Genomic DNA, 13,090 nt, shown 5'->3' on the forward strand with positions numbered 1-13,090 from the left:
TAACTGCCCCCTGCAAGAAATGTCTATTGTGATCCTCATGTACTGATGGGAAAACTAGGGTTCAGAGGTGTTCAGGTCACACAATAAGAGGCGTGGAGCTGAGATTAAAATTTAAGTCTGATTGTTAAACTCAGGCTAGTTTATGATTGAAGTCTTCCCTATCAGGGACTCATGGAGCTCCTGGGGGACGTAAAGAGCCCTCCAGTTATGTGAAAAATACCAGCGTACCTGCAGAAGTGCATTTTTCGGAAGCAAGGGTTCTTTGAGCTCATTAGATTCTCCAAAAAAGGTCTAGAATCACTGTTCTGTATCGGTGTGTATTGTCTATTTGATCTATCAAAGATGGAGATGGGTGTTGTAACATACCCCTCTGTCCTGGGTTTCTTTCTATTTCTTTCTTTTCTGCTTTATCTATTTTGCTGCAATGTTTTCCAGCACATCAAGGCCTAGGACTCATATCATCAATGCAAATTGTGCTTCTTTCTCAACATAAAATGACTGTCTACAACTAAATAACTACTTTTTAGAATCCAGGCTTACTAACCCTTGCTAGCTATATACCTTAGACCCCACATTTTCCGTCTCTGAATTTTGGTTCTATAAAGCACAAGCCCCCTTCCTGCCATTAGGTCCCTGAGTTTAGACTCAGCAGAAACCTTAAGCCCACGAGGCCAGAAACACGTATCTACAAATGAATTCCTACTTCCTCTCTATAGACATACTTCCTCTCTCCAGTTCAAGCCGGTAGTAGGCTCCAGGCTTACTTGCCTCTTAGGAGATTTGAAGCAAGGCTTTTTTCCTTCCCAAACCCAAGGAAGAACAGAGTTCACCTAATGAGAACAGGCTTGAAGAAGAGCATGAAAAAGAAAGAAACAGTTTGGATGGTACCTTGCTCCCAGCCAGGCTGTGCTGGTCCATCCTGAACATACACAGCGTCCTAGAACACCAATGTCAGATGAGGATGTTCTGTGGTGGGGATGGAACAGAACCAAAAAGGCCACTTCTTAGTCACACCCAAGCAGAGATAAAAACAGAGACTCTCAAGCAATCCCTTAAATGAGCAAACATCCCCTCCCACCTCACCTGAGTGACTATCACCTCCTAGGCACAAAGTACTACCCAATCACCTAATTACCCCACTTTCTGACAGCACTCAATCCAAAACAAATCCCCACATCCCCTAACACAGACCCCAACTCTCTAATAAGCTCCCTAACCTCTCTTACCCAGATGCCACAGCTCCCCAATGTGTGTGTCCCACTCGATCCAGCAGGTGATACACCCAACTCTGTTTGCACACTGGTATGTGCCTGGGCTCTCTGGCTGGTGGGCATCACCAAGGGATTTCCCCCAGGACAAAAAGAGCCCTCCCCCCCAGGCTTGGTGGGGAGGGAGAGGGTCTGTGGAGGTGATCTGTGTCCCCTCTCAAGCTGCACCTTGAGGAGGGATGAGTGTTCTGCAGAGAACACTCTGGGGATTACCAGAGATCCTGCACCCCTAGCAGAGTGTGGATGTGCTGAGCAGGGGACATGAGAGGACCATGTGGGCTAGAGCCATGGGCAGCTTCACAAAAATGGCTGGATAAGACAGCCAGAAAGAAGCTGCCCTGTTAGAGCCTAGGGGAGGGGTTGCCTCGAGAGTGGCTGAGATTAATTTACCCAACAACCCACCAGGTTAGAGACCATCAACAATTAGTTGATTTAAGAAAATTAAGAAATTAGGTGTCTCTTGGCTTCCATCTGTGGCCTGAGTTTCATACCTACTACACTGATTAAGTACAAAGGGGGACTAAAGGAACACAGGGTGTCTTAATTAACTACAATGCAGAGATAAGTCAGGCCTCCAGAAGACTCTGAACCCAGGCCTGAAAGGAAGCCAAGACTCTGTGTTCACCTCCCATCCCTGCTTCTTTCCACAGGTCTGTCTGATCCATTTCTGCCATTTCATGTGATCTGCCATTCAGTGCTCCAGAAGGAGATGCCACCTCACAGCTCCCAAATGGACCCCTTTGGCCAGCCTAGGGTCCTGGGAAAGCAGAGCTTGAGGCCAAAGGGGGCACTTTGCTGGAGACTGGAAGTCAGGGAGGAGGAGGGACGGGCAGGAGGGGAGCCATTCAAAGATGCGTCACCAGGTGGTCAGAGCTTCCGGTGATGGGTTGCTTGATCCCACAGGCCCAACCAAGGAGTCGTCCTTCTGGGAGAAGGAAGGGAAAGCATCTCAAACGCCTTCCCACCATTCCCTGAATGTTCCATCTCTGGACCTGTGGTCTGCCACCCAATCCTGTGATTAGGTGAGTCCCACTTATCCATCAGTTCTCCATTTAAACATGACCTTCTCAGGGCAGCCAGCAGACAACTGGTCCCTTCATACACTAGTCACTGTTGTGGCCACAAATTCGCATGCAGCCATGGGCATAATCACATGAACTCTGCAGACAGACAGTTCAGTTCCAATTCTGGGTCTGCCACTCATCAGCTGTGAGACCTTGAACAAGTCATTGAATCTCTCTGTACTTCAATTTCTTTGTCTGCAAAATGGGAACAAAAATAGTATCTACTCCATAGTCCTGCTGTGAGGATTGACTTGTTATATAGAGACTGCTTAAAAGTGCCTGGCCCAAGATAAATGCAATATAATGTTTGTAAAAATAAGCAAATTAACAAAATACAAGTGTGATATTAATGGCAGGTTAATAGTAATAGAAGTTTTTTTTAAGCTGGAAATATTTTTAAATCTCCCCCAAATCATCAAAGATGTAATAATATATGTGTCGTAGGCCAGGAATCCAAATTGGTGGCCAAAGAACTCAGGGCCGTTTTATTCTGGAGGTATTTGCCAATGTGACCAATCGAGAGGTTAAATTGCCCTTTTGTCAGGTTCAAGGTGCTAGGTAGGCACAACTTAGAATCCCGACCAAAGGTAGGGATCTTTGTAAAGCACCTTTGGGCTGGGACTCTGTGGGCTCCCTTCTAGGAATAAGCATGAATCAGAAGGAAGCCAGCCATGGGATAGACTGCAGCCTGACTTGGCAGGACTAAGCCTGGAACCCCAAAATCCTTTATGAAGGAAGCTAATATGTTAGGTCTCAAACTATTTCTACAAATACTTTCTCAAATAAAATGTCTAGGCAAAAAAAAATTGAAGATATGAGGAGACAAGACAAAAGTAAACTAGAAACAGCAGAAACAACAGACCACAGAAATAGACCCATAGGATTCCAGGTATCGGAATCCTCAGACACAGACCATGAAATGTTATGTTTTATCAACTCCAAAATGCCATTGATTACTATAGACAGCATTATTTGATGTCCTACCAAAAGAAGAAAATTAGGCTGCCAATAGGTCACATGAGCCTCTCATTGCTTTGAAATTGATTTCAACCATGTGAAGAGATCAAGCAATTTCTCCTGCCTTCAGTAGCATTGTTTCATGAATTATGGGCAATCTTTTGCATGGCTTCAGTATCAAAAGGCAATACAGGGCTTCTTGTCAAGATGAACTAACAAAGACCAGATTTACCCTCCCAGATTTACCAGATTTAACCTTTAGTTATCTGCAATAACTAAAAAGTGGGATAAGATGTATGAAACAATGGCAGTCGAGATATTGGACATCAACAACAAAGGACAGTGACTCCAGGGAGGAAAGAAACAATTGAGGGGAGCCCTATGATGCCCCAACCACAGCTCAGGGAAGAGAAACCTTGGCAGCCTCCCTGAGTTGCAGAGAAGCTGGGAGTGTAGGGAAGCCAGGGCAGCTGGAGTTTGCCCCGCAAAGTATTGGAGAGAAGAAAGATTCTCAGAGAGAACTCCAGAGATCTAGAGGGTCCCCTTTGAGTATTCAGTTGATAGTTTATCAGCACATGCATGAGAGGAAACTACCCAAGGCCAGGGCAAAGCACTACCTTCAAAGATTAGAGGGAAAGGTGCACAGAGCTCACACAGGGGCAGGAATAGTGCCTTTCTGCAACAGCAAAAGCAGAAAACCTCACAGTGAGGTTCCCACCCATTTCTAAATGACCTTGAGGCATCATTTAGGTATCTAAGAAGGATCTTGCCTCAGTAGTGGGGAAAAATTAACCCTAGATTAAATGCAGCTCTGCTATTTCTTCATAAAGATCTGAAAGGGTCAAACTATTTCCAAATAACTTAACTGCATCCCAGAACAAAGCTCAACAATGTTTATATGAATATAAAAATATCCATCACCCAACAGGATAAAATTTACCATATCCAGAACCCACCATCCTCAGCATCTCCACTGCCAATTCTCTGGTCTGGGCTGCCATCATCTCTCATCTGAATGATTACAGTAACCTCCTAGCAGGTCTTCCTCATCACCCCTGGCTTCTAGCAGCAGTCAGGATAGACCAGGTTATGCTGCAGTAACAAATAACACCAAAAAGCCCAGCCACTTAACCAGCAATGGTTTTGCTCCACACTCACATTCAGCCCAGATCTGGAGAAGGTCTCTGCTCATCTATCTTGGCCCATATGGGCTACTATAACAAAATACAATAGATAGGGTGGCTTATAAACAACAGAAATTTATTTCTCACAGTTCTGGAGGCTGAGAAGTCTGAGATCAGCTTGCCAGCATGGTTGGAGTCTTCTCATTTTGTCTTCACATGGTGGAAGGGACAGGGAAGCTCTCTCAGGCCTTTTTTTTTACAAGGGCACTAATCCCATTCATGAAAGCTCTGCCTCTCAAAGGCCCCCCTTCCTAATATCATCACTTTGTGGGCGGTGGGGGTCCCATCAGACCATAGCGCCATCATCGTCTCTCCAGGTTCCAAGCTGGCAGAGCAGCCACCATCTGGAGCATTGCCAGGCACAGAGTAGGGGTGAACTTGCCTATTGGCTCTCCTGCCTGGAAGTGATACGCTTTGCTTCTGTTCACATTTCAATGGCCAAGCAAGTCACATAACCCACTCTGAATGGAAGGGGGTGGAAGACTGCAATCCAAGCATGTGTCCAGGAGAGCTAGGATCTATTCTCATGCTAGCAGACAGAGCAGTCAGATACATACATCAGATCACACTGCCCCTCAGGGTGAAAGCCAGCTCTCCATGGTCCCTATAAGGCCCTCTGGAAGTCAGTACCCCATTACCTCTCTGACCCCATGTGTCCTGCTTCTCTTCCCTTTCCCTGCTCCCCTCCAACCACACTGGCTTCCATTCTGTTCTTAGACACGCCAGCCATGCTCCCTCCTTTGCACTGGCTGTTTCCTCCCTCTGGAAGGTTCTTCCCCCAGGCACAGTCATGGCTCACTCGTTACCTTCAAGTCTGTACTCAAAGTCAGCTCCTCAATGAGCCTACCTATTCCACCCTATTGAAAATTGCTTCCTGCTCTCCTGAACCCCAGCCTCCTAGTCCCCATTAGCCTGCACTATTTCTGTTTTGCTCCTAACACTTTTTACTTTCTAATGTGCTGTACAATTTCCCTATTTCTTATGTTTATTGCTAGAATATGAGTGTCACAAGAAAAAGGATCTTTACCTGTTTAGTTCGATGATGTAGCCCAAGCACCTCAGGCAATGCCTGGCACATATTAAGAGCCCAATAAGTACTGTGTATGCAAGTGATAAATACTTGTATACAAGCAATCAATAAATACTAGTGAATACATAACTAGGCTCCCTGGGCTACCTGCACTTTGGGATCATGCTCTGACACACTTTATCTGAATAGGCAAGGTTGAACCATAACCTTCATATTCAATGCAACAAACTTATAGGGTAACCAAGCAGTTAGACTCAGCTGGCAGCGTGGGGTGTGGGAAGCACTGGGGACGATCAAACAGTAATTTTTGCCCCTGGGGCAGGAGTGTGGGCGTCCCTGGCAGCAGTGACAAGCTAGCTGCCACTGTGGCTGAATGAGGAAAAGCACCCAGTCTGATTGGGGGAAGCTGTTCAAGGACAGGTGACCTCTGTGTTTTAATATCTTTCTGCAAGTTTCACTAGGCTCTGTGAACAAGATGAGAGTCACCAGGCTTGGTCCCCTCAGAGGTCTCTGGCATATGTGCCCATTAACCTGAAATGCAGCCCAAACCCTTTTTGCGATCGACCTGATCTTTCACACACTCACATCCGTTTGTTCATCCGTTCATTCCTTCGACAAGCATCTGCTGAGCAGTTGCCAGGGGTCCAGACACTGTGGGGAAGAAGAGGCCCTGCCTTTCTCATGGAGAGGAAGGCCATCCATTTATTCAACAGCTACTTACCTACTACGAGCCCACGAGCCCTGTGCTGGTGTTGCAGAGAATTAATCAGATAGACTGAACTGACCTCATGGAGCTGATGCGCTATTGACAGATCAATAAAAGCATGCAACAGTCATGAGTGCTGTGAAGGAAATGCACATGGGAGAGAGATGAGGGGGGCTACTTTAGGGAAGGTCTCAGAAGAGATGACATTTAAAGGAAGGCCTAAAAGACAGGAATGGGTCAGTTGAGGGGAAAGCCTTGCAGTAGGAGGGAACAGCGTGTGCAAAAAGGTGGGTATTCTAGGAATGGAGAGAGGGTCAGAGTGGCTGGAGGGGAGTGTGCCAGGGGGAGGGGATGAAATGAGGCCCAGAGGACAGCAGAAGCCAGACCCTGCGGGGCTTGACTATCGTGAGGCCTTGGCCTTTATAGGTGTTATCTAACTTGCCTTTTCTAAAAACCCATCCAGCTGGAGACAGAGAATGGCTTTAGAGCTGTCAGTCCATTTGGGCTACAATAACAATATTATAGACTGGCTGGCTTAAAAACAACAGAAACATTATTTCTCACAGTTCGGGGAGCTAGGAATTCCAAGACCAAGATGCTGATTTGGAATCTGGTAAGAGCCCACATCCTAGTTCCCAGACAGCTGCCTTCTCACTATGTCCCCACATGGTAGAAGGGGAGAGGGAGCTCTCTGGAATCTCTTTGATAAGGGCACTCATCTCATTCATGAAACTCCACCCTTATGACCTAATCATGTTCTAGAGATTCACACCTCTAACTAACCTCAAATTGGGAATTAGATTTCAACACGGATTTGGGGACACAAACATTCCATCTGTAGCAGAAAGACATCTACTTAATGAAGAGAAGTGGATACAAACATTAAGAAAACATCAGTCCGGTCCTCAAGTGGGGTGTTGCTTCTGGAAAGAACATGGGGTCAGGCACCCATTAGGTCTGAGTTCAGATCCCAGCTTCTTCACTTTTCTGTGCTATGACGCCAGGCAACTTCTTTGAGCTTTGTTTTTCTCACTTGAAAATGGGAAAAATAACGCACACTGTGGGTTTCTTGGATAAATTAGATAGAGAAATGGATGTGGAATGTCTGGTGCTATACATAACACCTGGGAGGTGATCAGACACACACACATCCCTTTACCCACACATCCCTTTACAAAGTGGGGAAAGACAGATATAGGCACAGTTTATAAACACAAAGTAGGTAGGGCTGAAAGCAGCACTAAAGGATCCAGGTCGTGGAGGCCTTGAATCCAATCTCTAGCACATGAACATCAATGAGCAGTGGGAGCCAATGAAGGTTTCTGAGCAGGGGAGGGTTATGGACAGAGTGTCCTTTTAGGAGGAAGATAATTATGGCAGCCAGGAAAAGGGGGAAGATGGAAGGAAGCTGTGCTTTCCTTCTTCCAGCCCCTGAAATGTAACTTCACTTAAGCTCCTCCCCACCCCCAAAGCTCTGCCCTGCAGCCTGAGCACCTGGAACTTTGCTCTAAGGCCCACCCCCTTCCAGCCCATGATCTATTTCACAGGACCACATGTGCCTGGCCGCTGAGCATTTGTAGGTTCGGCTGTGTTCATTGTGAGCATCTTGCTGTGCCAGTCAATCAGACAACAGTCTCAGAGGGACGAATCTCTTTTCAAAGTCCCCTGCCTTTGTTCTGGAAAGACGCCTGATTCCATCTCAGACAGTTGATGAAGAGAGGAAGAAAAGGAGCAGGGCCTCAGCTCCCTGGGCCTGGCTGTCCATCCTGGGGACTTGGGATTTGGGAGAAGTACAGCCTGACAGTCAGGCAGACATCAAAAATCACAAAAAGACCAGAGCCTAATTCAGGCTGATGGACTCGATGCCCCTCGGATGTGTAGCCCTCCTCCCAAATAAACCTGCCATATGGAATTCTGCAGTCTGTCAGCTTCAGCATTGATTTTCTATGGTCTGCAGCTCTCAAGCTTGCAAAATGCACTTCTAGAACAGAAATTTAGAAGAATAAAATCAGCTAAGGCAGCAAATTTACCTTTTTCTCTGCCCTGTTCTCTTCACACCCCGATCAGGGAAAATGCCAGGGTTCCCAGGAGTGTGGACACAGTGAAGCTTGGTGTGAAGAGGTCTCTGGGGAATGGGTAGGGACAAAAGCAAGCCCAGCCCTGGAGAGAACTTAGGTTAGGGTTAAGGAGATGGAGATGGATTCATTCATCCCACAGGCATTTTCTCGAGGCCTCTCAATGCTAGTCTGTGCCAGATGCTGGGGGACTTGAGACAAATTAGACACATTCCAGCTCCTTGGGGGCTCAGAGTCTGGCAAAAGAATCAGATCTATAAAAAGGTAATAATAGCTATGACAAGGCACAGTGATAGCTGGAGGAGGGGTGGGAAAGCAATTATATATCTGGGATGGAGGGCTTCCTGGAGGAAGTGACATCCAAGCTGGGCTTTGAAGGCTGAATAAGAGGTTACTGGCAGACAGGGTGGGGAAACGAATCGCTTACCCTAAGATATACGGATAGGAAAAAACAGAATATATTTCCTTCTGGAGATCACAAGTCATTTCTATTTGGGGGATGTGGGGAGAACAGAGGCAACTGGTGGGAGCTGAGACTGGACACAAAATCAGGGGCTAAAAAGAGGATCAGGACTGAGAAAGAGTAGAGGTAGTTCATGGCAGAGTTAGTATTAAAATTGTTTGAGATTTGGATGCACTTAAAAGGAGACGTTTAGCTGTCTCTGATCAGCTAATAGCAAAATAACAAAAATACATGTACTTTATGTGTATTATCTCATTTAGACTCCAGAACAAGCCAATGAGGTCAGTGGCTATTCCTTTCCCATCTTACACATCTGGAGATAGAGTACAGAGACGTCAAGTGACTTGCCCAAGGTGAAACTTAGTAAATGGTGGTTGCCAGCCGCTGGGGAAAGAAGAATGGGAGTTATTGCTTAAAGGGTACAGAGTTTCAATCTGGGAAGACAAAAAAAAGTTCTAGAGACGGATGTTGGTGATGACTGCACAACAAGGTGAAGTACTTAATGCCACAGAACTATATACTTAAAATGGTTAAAATGGTAAATTTTATGTCATGTATGTTTTACTACAGTAAAAAGGAAGGGCATAGAAAGACGCAAGTTATTGCATCTTCTGCTACGGGCAGGTGAGAGGAAAATCTGTCTTCCCAGGCCAGGCAGGCCACAGCAGAGCAGGGGAGCCCAGGGGGGCTGAAGACCCAACTTGGCCTCTCCGTGTGCAACTCGGCCAGGTCGCATCGCCTTTCTGGGAAAACCGAGGAAGCTGGCTGATTCACAGATTTCCTCTAGCGTCTGCCTTCTGTGGTTCTGCCTTATTAGGAAGGCCTGGCTCATTCAGAGGATGAGGTAAAAGGAACAGAAAAGCCAGGCCTTCCACATACTGGGCATTTCCAAGTAAGTTGACTTGCAGTTGTGCTTCAGAAGAATGTGCCTTACAGAAATGCTATCAGTGAGGGTCCGGCATGAAACAGATGCCTCCCTCAAGCAGGGTCACAGGGAAGTTTACTGAGGAGTCCACTCACAGAGGTGTGAGCAGGGCTTGGGGAACCCAGAGGGGATGGTGCAGTATCCAGGGCTAGCAACAGCAAGACTCTTAACACCCTTAGTGGAAAAAAGTGGTTCCAGGAACCCCGAGGGAGAAGGTATGTGGAAGGCCGCCTTTGGTAAGCACAACCCTGCAGGAAGAAAACTCAGGAAAATTATACCTAGACCTCTCTCTTCTGCTGCCCTCAGTCTCCTGCCAGGGCCTCCCATTGGCCAAGCCTAACAGGAAGCTGAGTACAGGGAGCCCATCCATGAAATCCATACAGGCCATTCTCTGGGGCCAGAGCAGGGTGGTAAAACCTGGCAAGGCAGTTGGAGGGGCAAGTGGGGGGTGGACCCAAAGAGAATCAGCACCCAACTATCCAGGAACCTGGCCAGGGCTGCCGAGAAGCATCCTCCCCTGGATGACCCATACTGTCTTTCAAAGGCTGACCTTGGATCCAGGGTGGGAAGGAGCCCTGGGTTCTTTCAGGCCTAGAGGGGAGTGATGCAGTTTGTTGGCAAGAGCCCCTGCTTCCTAGTGTGACAGCACTGGCCAGTCTCCTATCCCTGCATTGATGCGTACACTCATTCAGACATTTGTTCATCCACCACCTGAAAATGACTGAGCCAAGCCAGGGCTAGGAGGCACTGGATGAAGAAATGTGAAACAGCCCCACCCACCTTAGTTTGTGAAATATGCCTACAGCCAGAGAGTGATGGGTTCTTTCCACCAATTCTGTGAGTCTGGATGCTGCTCTCAGTCACCCCCTCTGTAGTATAGGCCAAACACCTTTTCCTCCCAGAGTTGTCTTGAGCATTCAAAAGGAACATTTCAGAAAAGCAGAAGGCACTGCCCCTGGCATGGAGGAAGTGCTCCACATTTGGGAATCAATGGCCTCTCTTCCAAGCTCGCATCTGCCCCAAGCTTCTATCCACCACCTTATTATGCTACTATTATTGCAATTATATTGTACTTGCATTTGTTGCAATTTTTATCTCCCTCTCTCCCCATCTCTCAGAGTGTACACTTAGGAAAAGAAGTTTCTGGCCTCTCGCTACTCCCTGAATTCCCAAGGCTTGGGTCTGGGTTTAAAACTGCCAACATCTTATACCGTGGCCAGACATTGCCAACGGCTTCACATGCATCTTCACATGGGGAGGACAGCCCTGGTTGGCAGGCAGTCGTACTAGGCCCATTTTACAGATGAAGGAACTGAGCCCGGAGAGGTTAAGCAACTGGCCCAAGGCCACGGAATAGATAGCGGCAGAGTCCGAATTTGAACCCGGGAGCCCGGCCCTCAGATCTGGCGCTGGACCGTGGCTCCTGAGCTGAGCGAGTGCGGGAATGAACCGACCAGTCAGTCAGTGACTGGCCTGCGGATGCGCGCCCGTCCCCTCCCCCGGAGGCCGGGGGAGGGCGCCGGGACAAAGGCGAGGCGGAGGCCGGACGTGAGCCAGCCGGGTCCATGCGCCGGGGGCGGGAACGGGGCCGGGCCCTTTAAGGGGGCGGGGCCCTTTAAGGGGGGCGGGGCGGTGGCGCGGGGGGCGGGCCGGGGGCGGGCCGGGGGCGGTCGACGGCGGCGGGCCCGGCCCGAGGGCGCGCGGAGCGAAGGGCGGCGGCGGCGGTGGCGGTGGCGGCGTTTCGAGCTCGGCCCGTGATCTGCCGGGGCTCCGGATAGCGCTCGGCCCCCCGCTTTCCGCCCGCGGCAGTGCGCCCCCCGCACCCGCGCTCCCCGCACCCGCGCTCGGCCCCGCGGAGGACGGCCATGCCGCCGCGGCGCAGCATCGTGGAGGTGAAGGTGCTGGACGTGCAGAAGCGGCGGGTGCCCAACAAGCATTATGTGAGTGCCGCGCGGCCCCCACGCCCCCTCGAGTCCGTGCCCCGCCGGGGGCGACCGAGAGCCCCCGGGTTCTGAAAACTTCCGAACCGTCTGCTCTCTCCCCACCCTCCCCTTCTCTCCCCCCTCGGCCCTGCTGCTGCGTGCCTCGGTCTCTCCCAGCTCCTCCCCCTCCCCCTCCTCTCTTTTGCCCGGTTCTCCTCCCCTTCTTCCCGTCCTCCCGCCTCGCCCCCTGCTCGCCCCTCTGCAGCTCCTCTCCTTTCCGTCTCCCTCTTATCCCCCCCCCCAACTCCTCCTGCCTATCTGTGGAAAAGTCTGGCCCCAGCCAGTGTAGGGGACAGAGAGACAGAAAGAGGGGGAGGGGGGAAAAGAGATAGAGAAGCTCCTGTTCTCAGGCCGTCCGCCCTGTTCCTCCTTGTCCAGAGGCACCCAGACCCGCAGTGCCTAGCCACAGGTAGCTCCTCTAGGGATCGCCAAGTTTGGCTCCGTCCTTTTGGAGGATCCAGCCCGAGCCATCTCTGAGAATGGATCCTTTGAGTGCCTGCACCGTGAAAAGGTTTAAAAAAAAAAAAAAAAAAAAAGTCCCTGCCCTCTTTCTCCAACAACTTCTGTTTAAAAATGTAGGAAAGTTTTCTCCTGGTACCTTCCTCTGTAAAATGAGAGTCTTGTTTAGAGCTGGTAAGGACTTGAGAAAATGGGCCAGTAGGCTCATTTTGCAGATGGGAAGGCTGAGGCTCAAAGAAGCTGCAGGTTCTAGAACATGGAGCTGCATTCAGGCCTTCCCTTCCTCTGGAAGGTGTGCCAGGGCAGGCGATGACCCCCAGATGGGAAATGGATTCCGCAGCAGTCTAGGACCTGAATCTGGGCTCAAGGGGCCCTGGCATCACCTCAGAGGTTTTGGGAGGAGGGGTAATGGGTCTGTGGGATGTTGGGCCCAGGTGAGGTCCTGGGGAGGCCTTCTTACTGGAGGGAAGGGGGCTGTGGTGTCTCAGGTGGTGAGAAGGGGCAGTGGCAGCGCCTAGCTGCAGAGAAGTTAACCAGGAAGGAAAAAAGAGCAAGAGGGAGGGAAAAAATCCTAACAAAGAAGTGTAGAACAATGAATAGAAAAGGGCGTTGGCTGGCTAAATTCAGCTCCTTGGCCTCCCTGCAAGTCTTCTCTGGGTCTATTTTCTTAAGAGGCTCGTTCTTATAAAGCAGATCTGTGTGCCCTCCGTGAATAGTCTATAAAATCCTGGAAGGAGATAGCCGGAATCCACTCAGCACTCTCCACGAGAAAGGGTGTGCTGTGTGAGTCCGTATTGTTATTGGCTGGGAAGCCAGTTATTCAGCCCTCAGCCAGGCGGTGGGAAGCTATTTCCTGGACCTGTGGCATCTTTAAATAGAGTGAAGTTTCCCTTGATTCCAGAGTGGAGCTGAATTGTCTTTTTTTCTTCCCTTTTTTTTTTTTTTTGTTAACTGTTTCCAATGCTGCCAAATCTTGG

General features: G+C 49.1%; 1 protein-coding gene across 1 annotated transcript in view; it reads left to right on the forward strand.

Moving 5' to 3' along the window:
* The first annotated feature begins 11,341 nt into the window (after window positions 1–11,341).
* The window catches only part of SH3PXD2B (SH3 and PX domains 2B), a 103,411-nt gene continuing 101,662 nt past the window's right edge, over window positions 11,342–13,090 (forward strand). Inside the window, exon 1 of the mRNA XM_045901273.3 lies at window positions 11,342–11,612. Coding sequence (XP_045757229.1) covers window positions 11,538–11,612 — 75 coding nt within the window. The 5' untranslated portion in view covers window positions 11,342–11,537. The remainder of the gene's footprint in view (window positions 11,613–13,090) is intronic.

The sequence above is a fragment of the Mirounga angustirostris genome, unplaced genomic scaffold (assembly GCF_029215605.1).
Source record: "Mirounga angustirostris isolate CCGP_5_RB_7025 unplaced genomic scaffold, mMirAng1.0.hap1 SCAF_7, whole genome shotgun sequence".
In the NCBI taxonomy this organism is placed as follows: Eukaryota; Metazoa; Chordata; class Mammalia; order Carnivora; family Phocidae; genus Mirounga; species Mirounga angustirostris.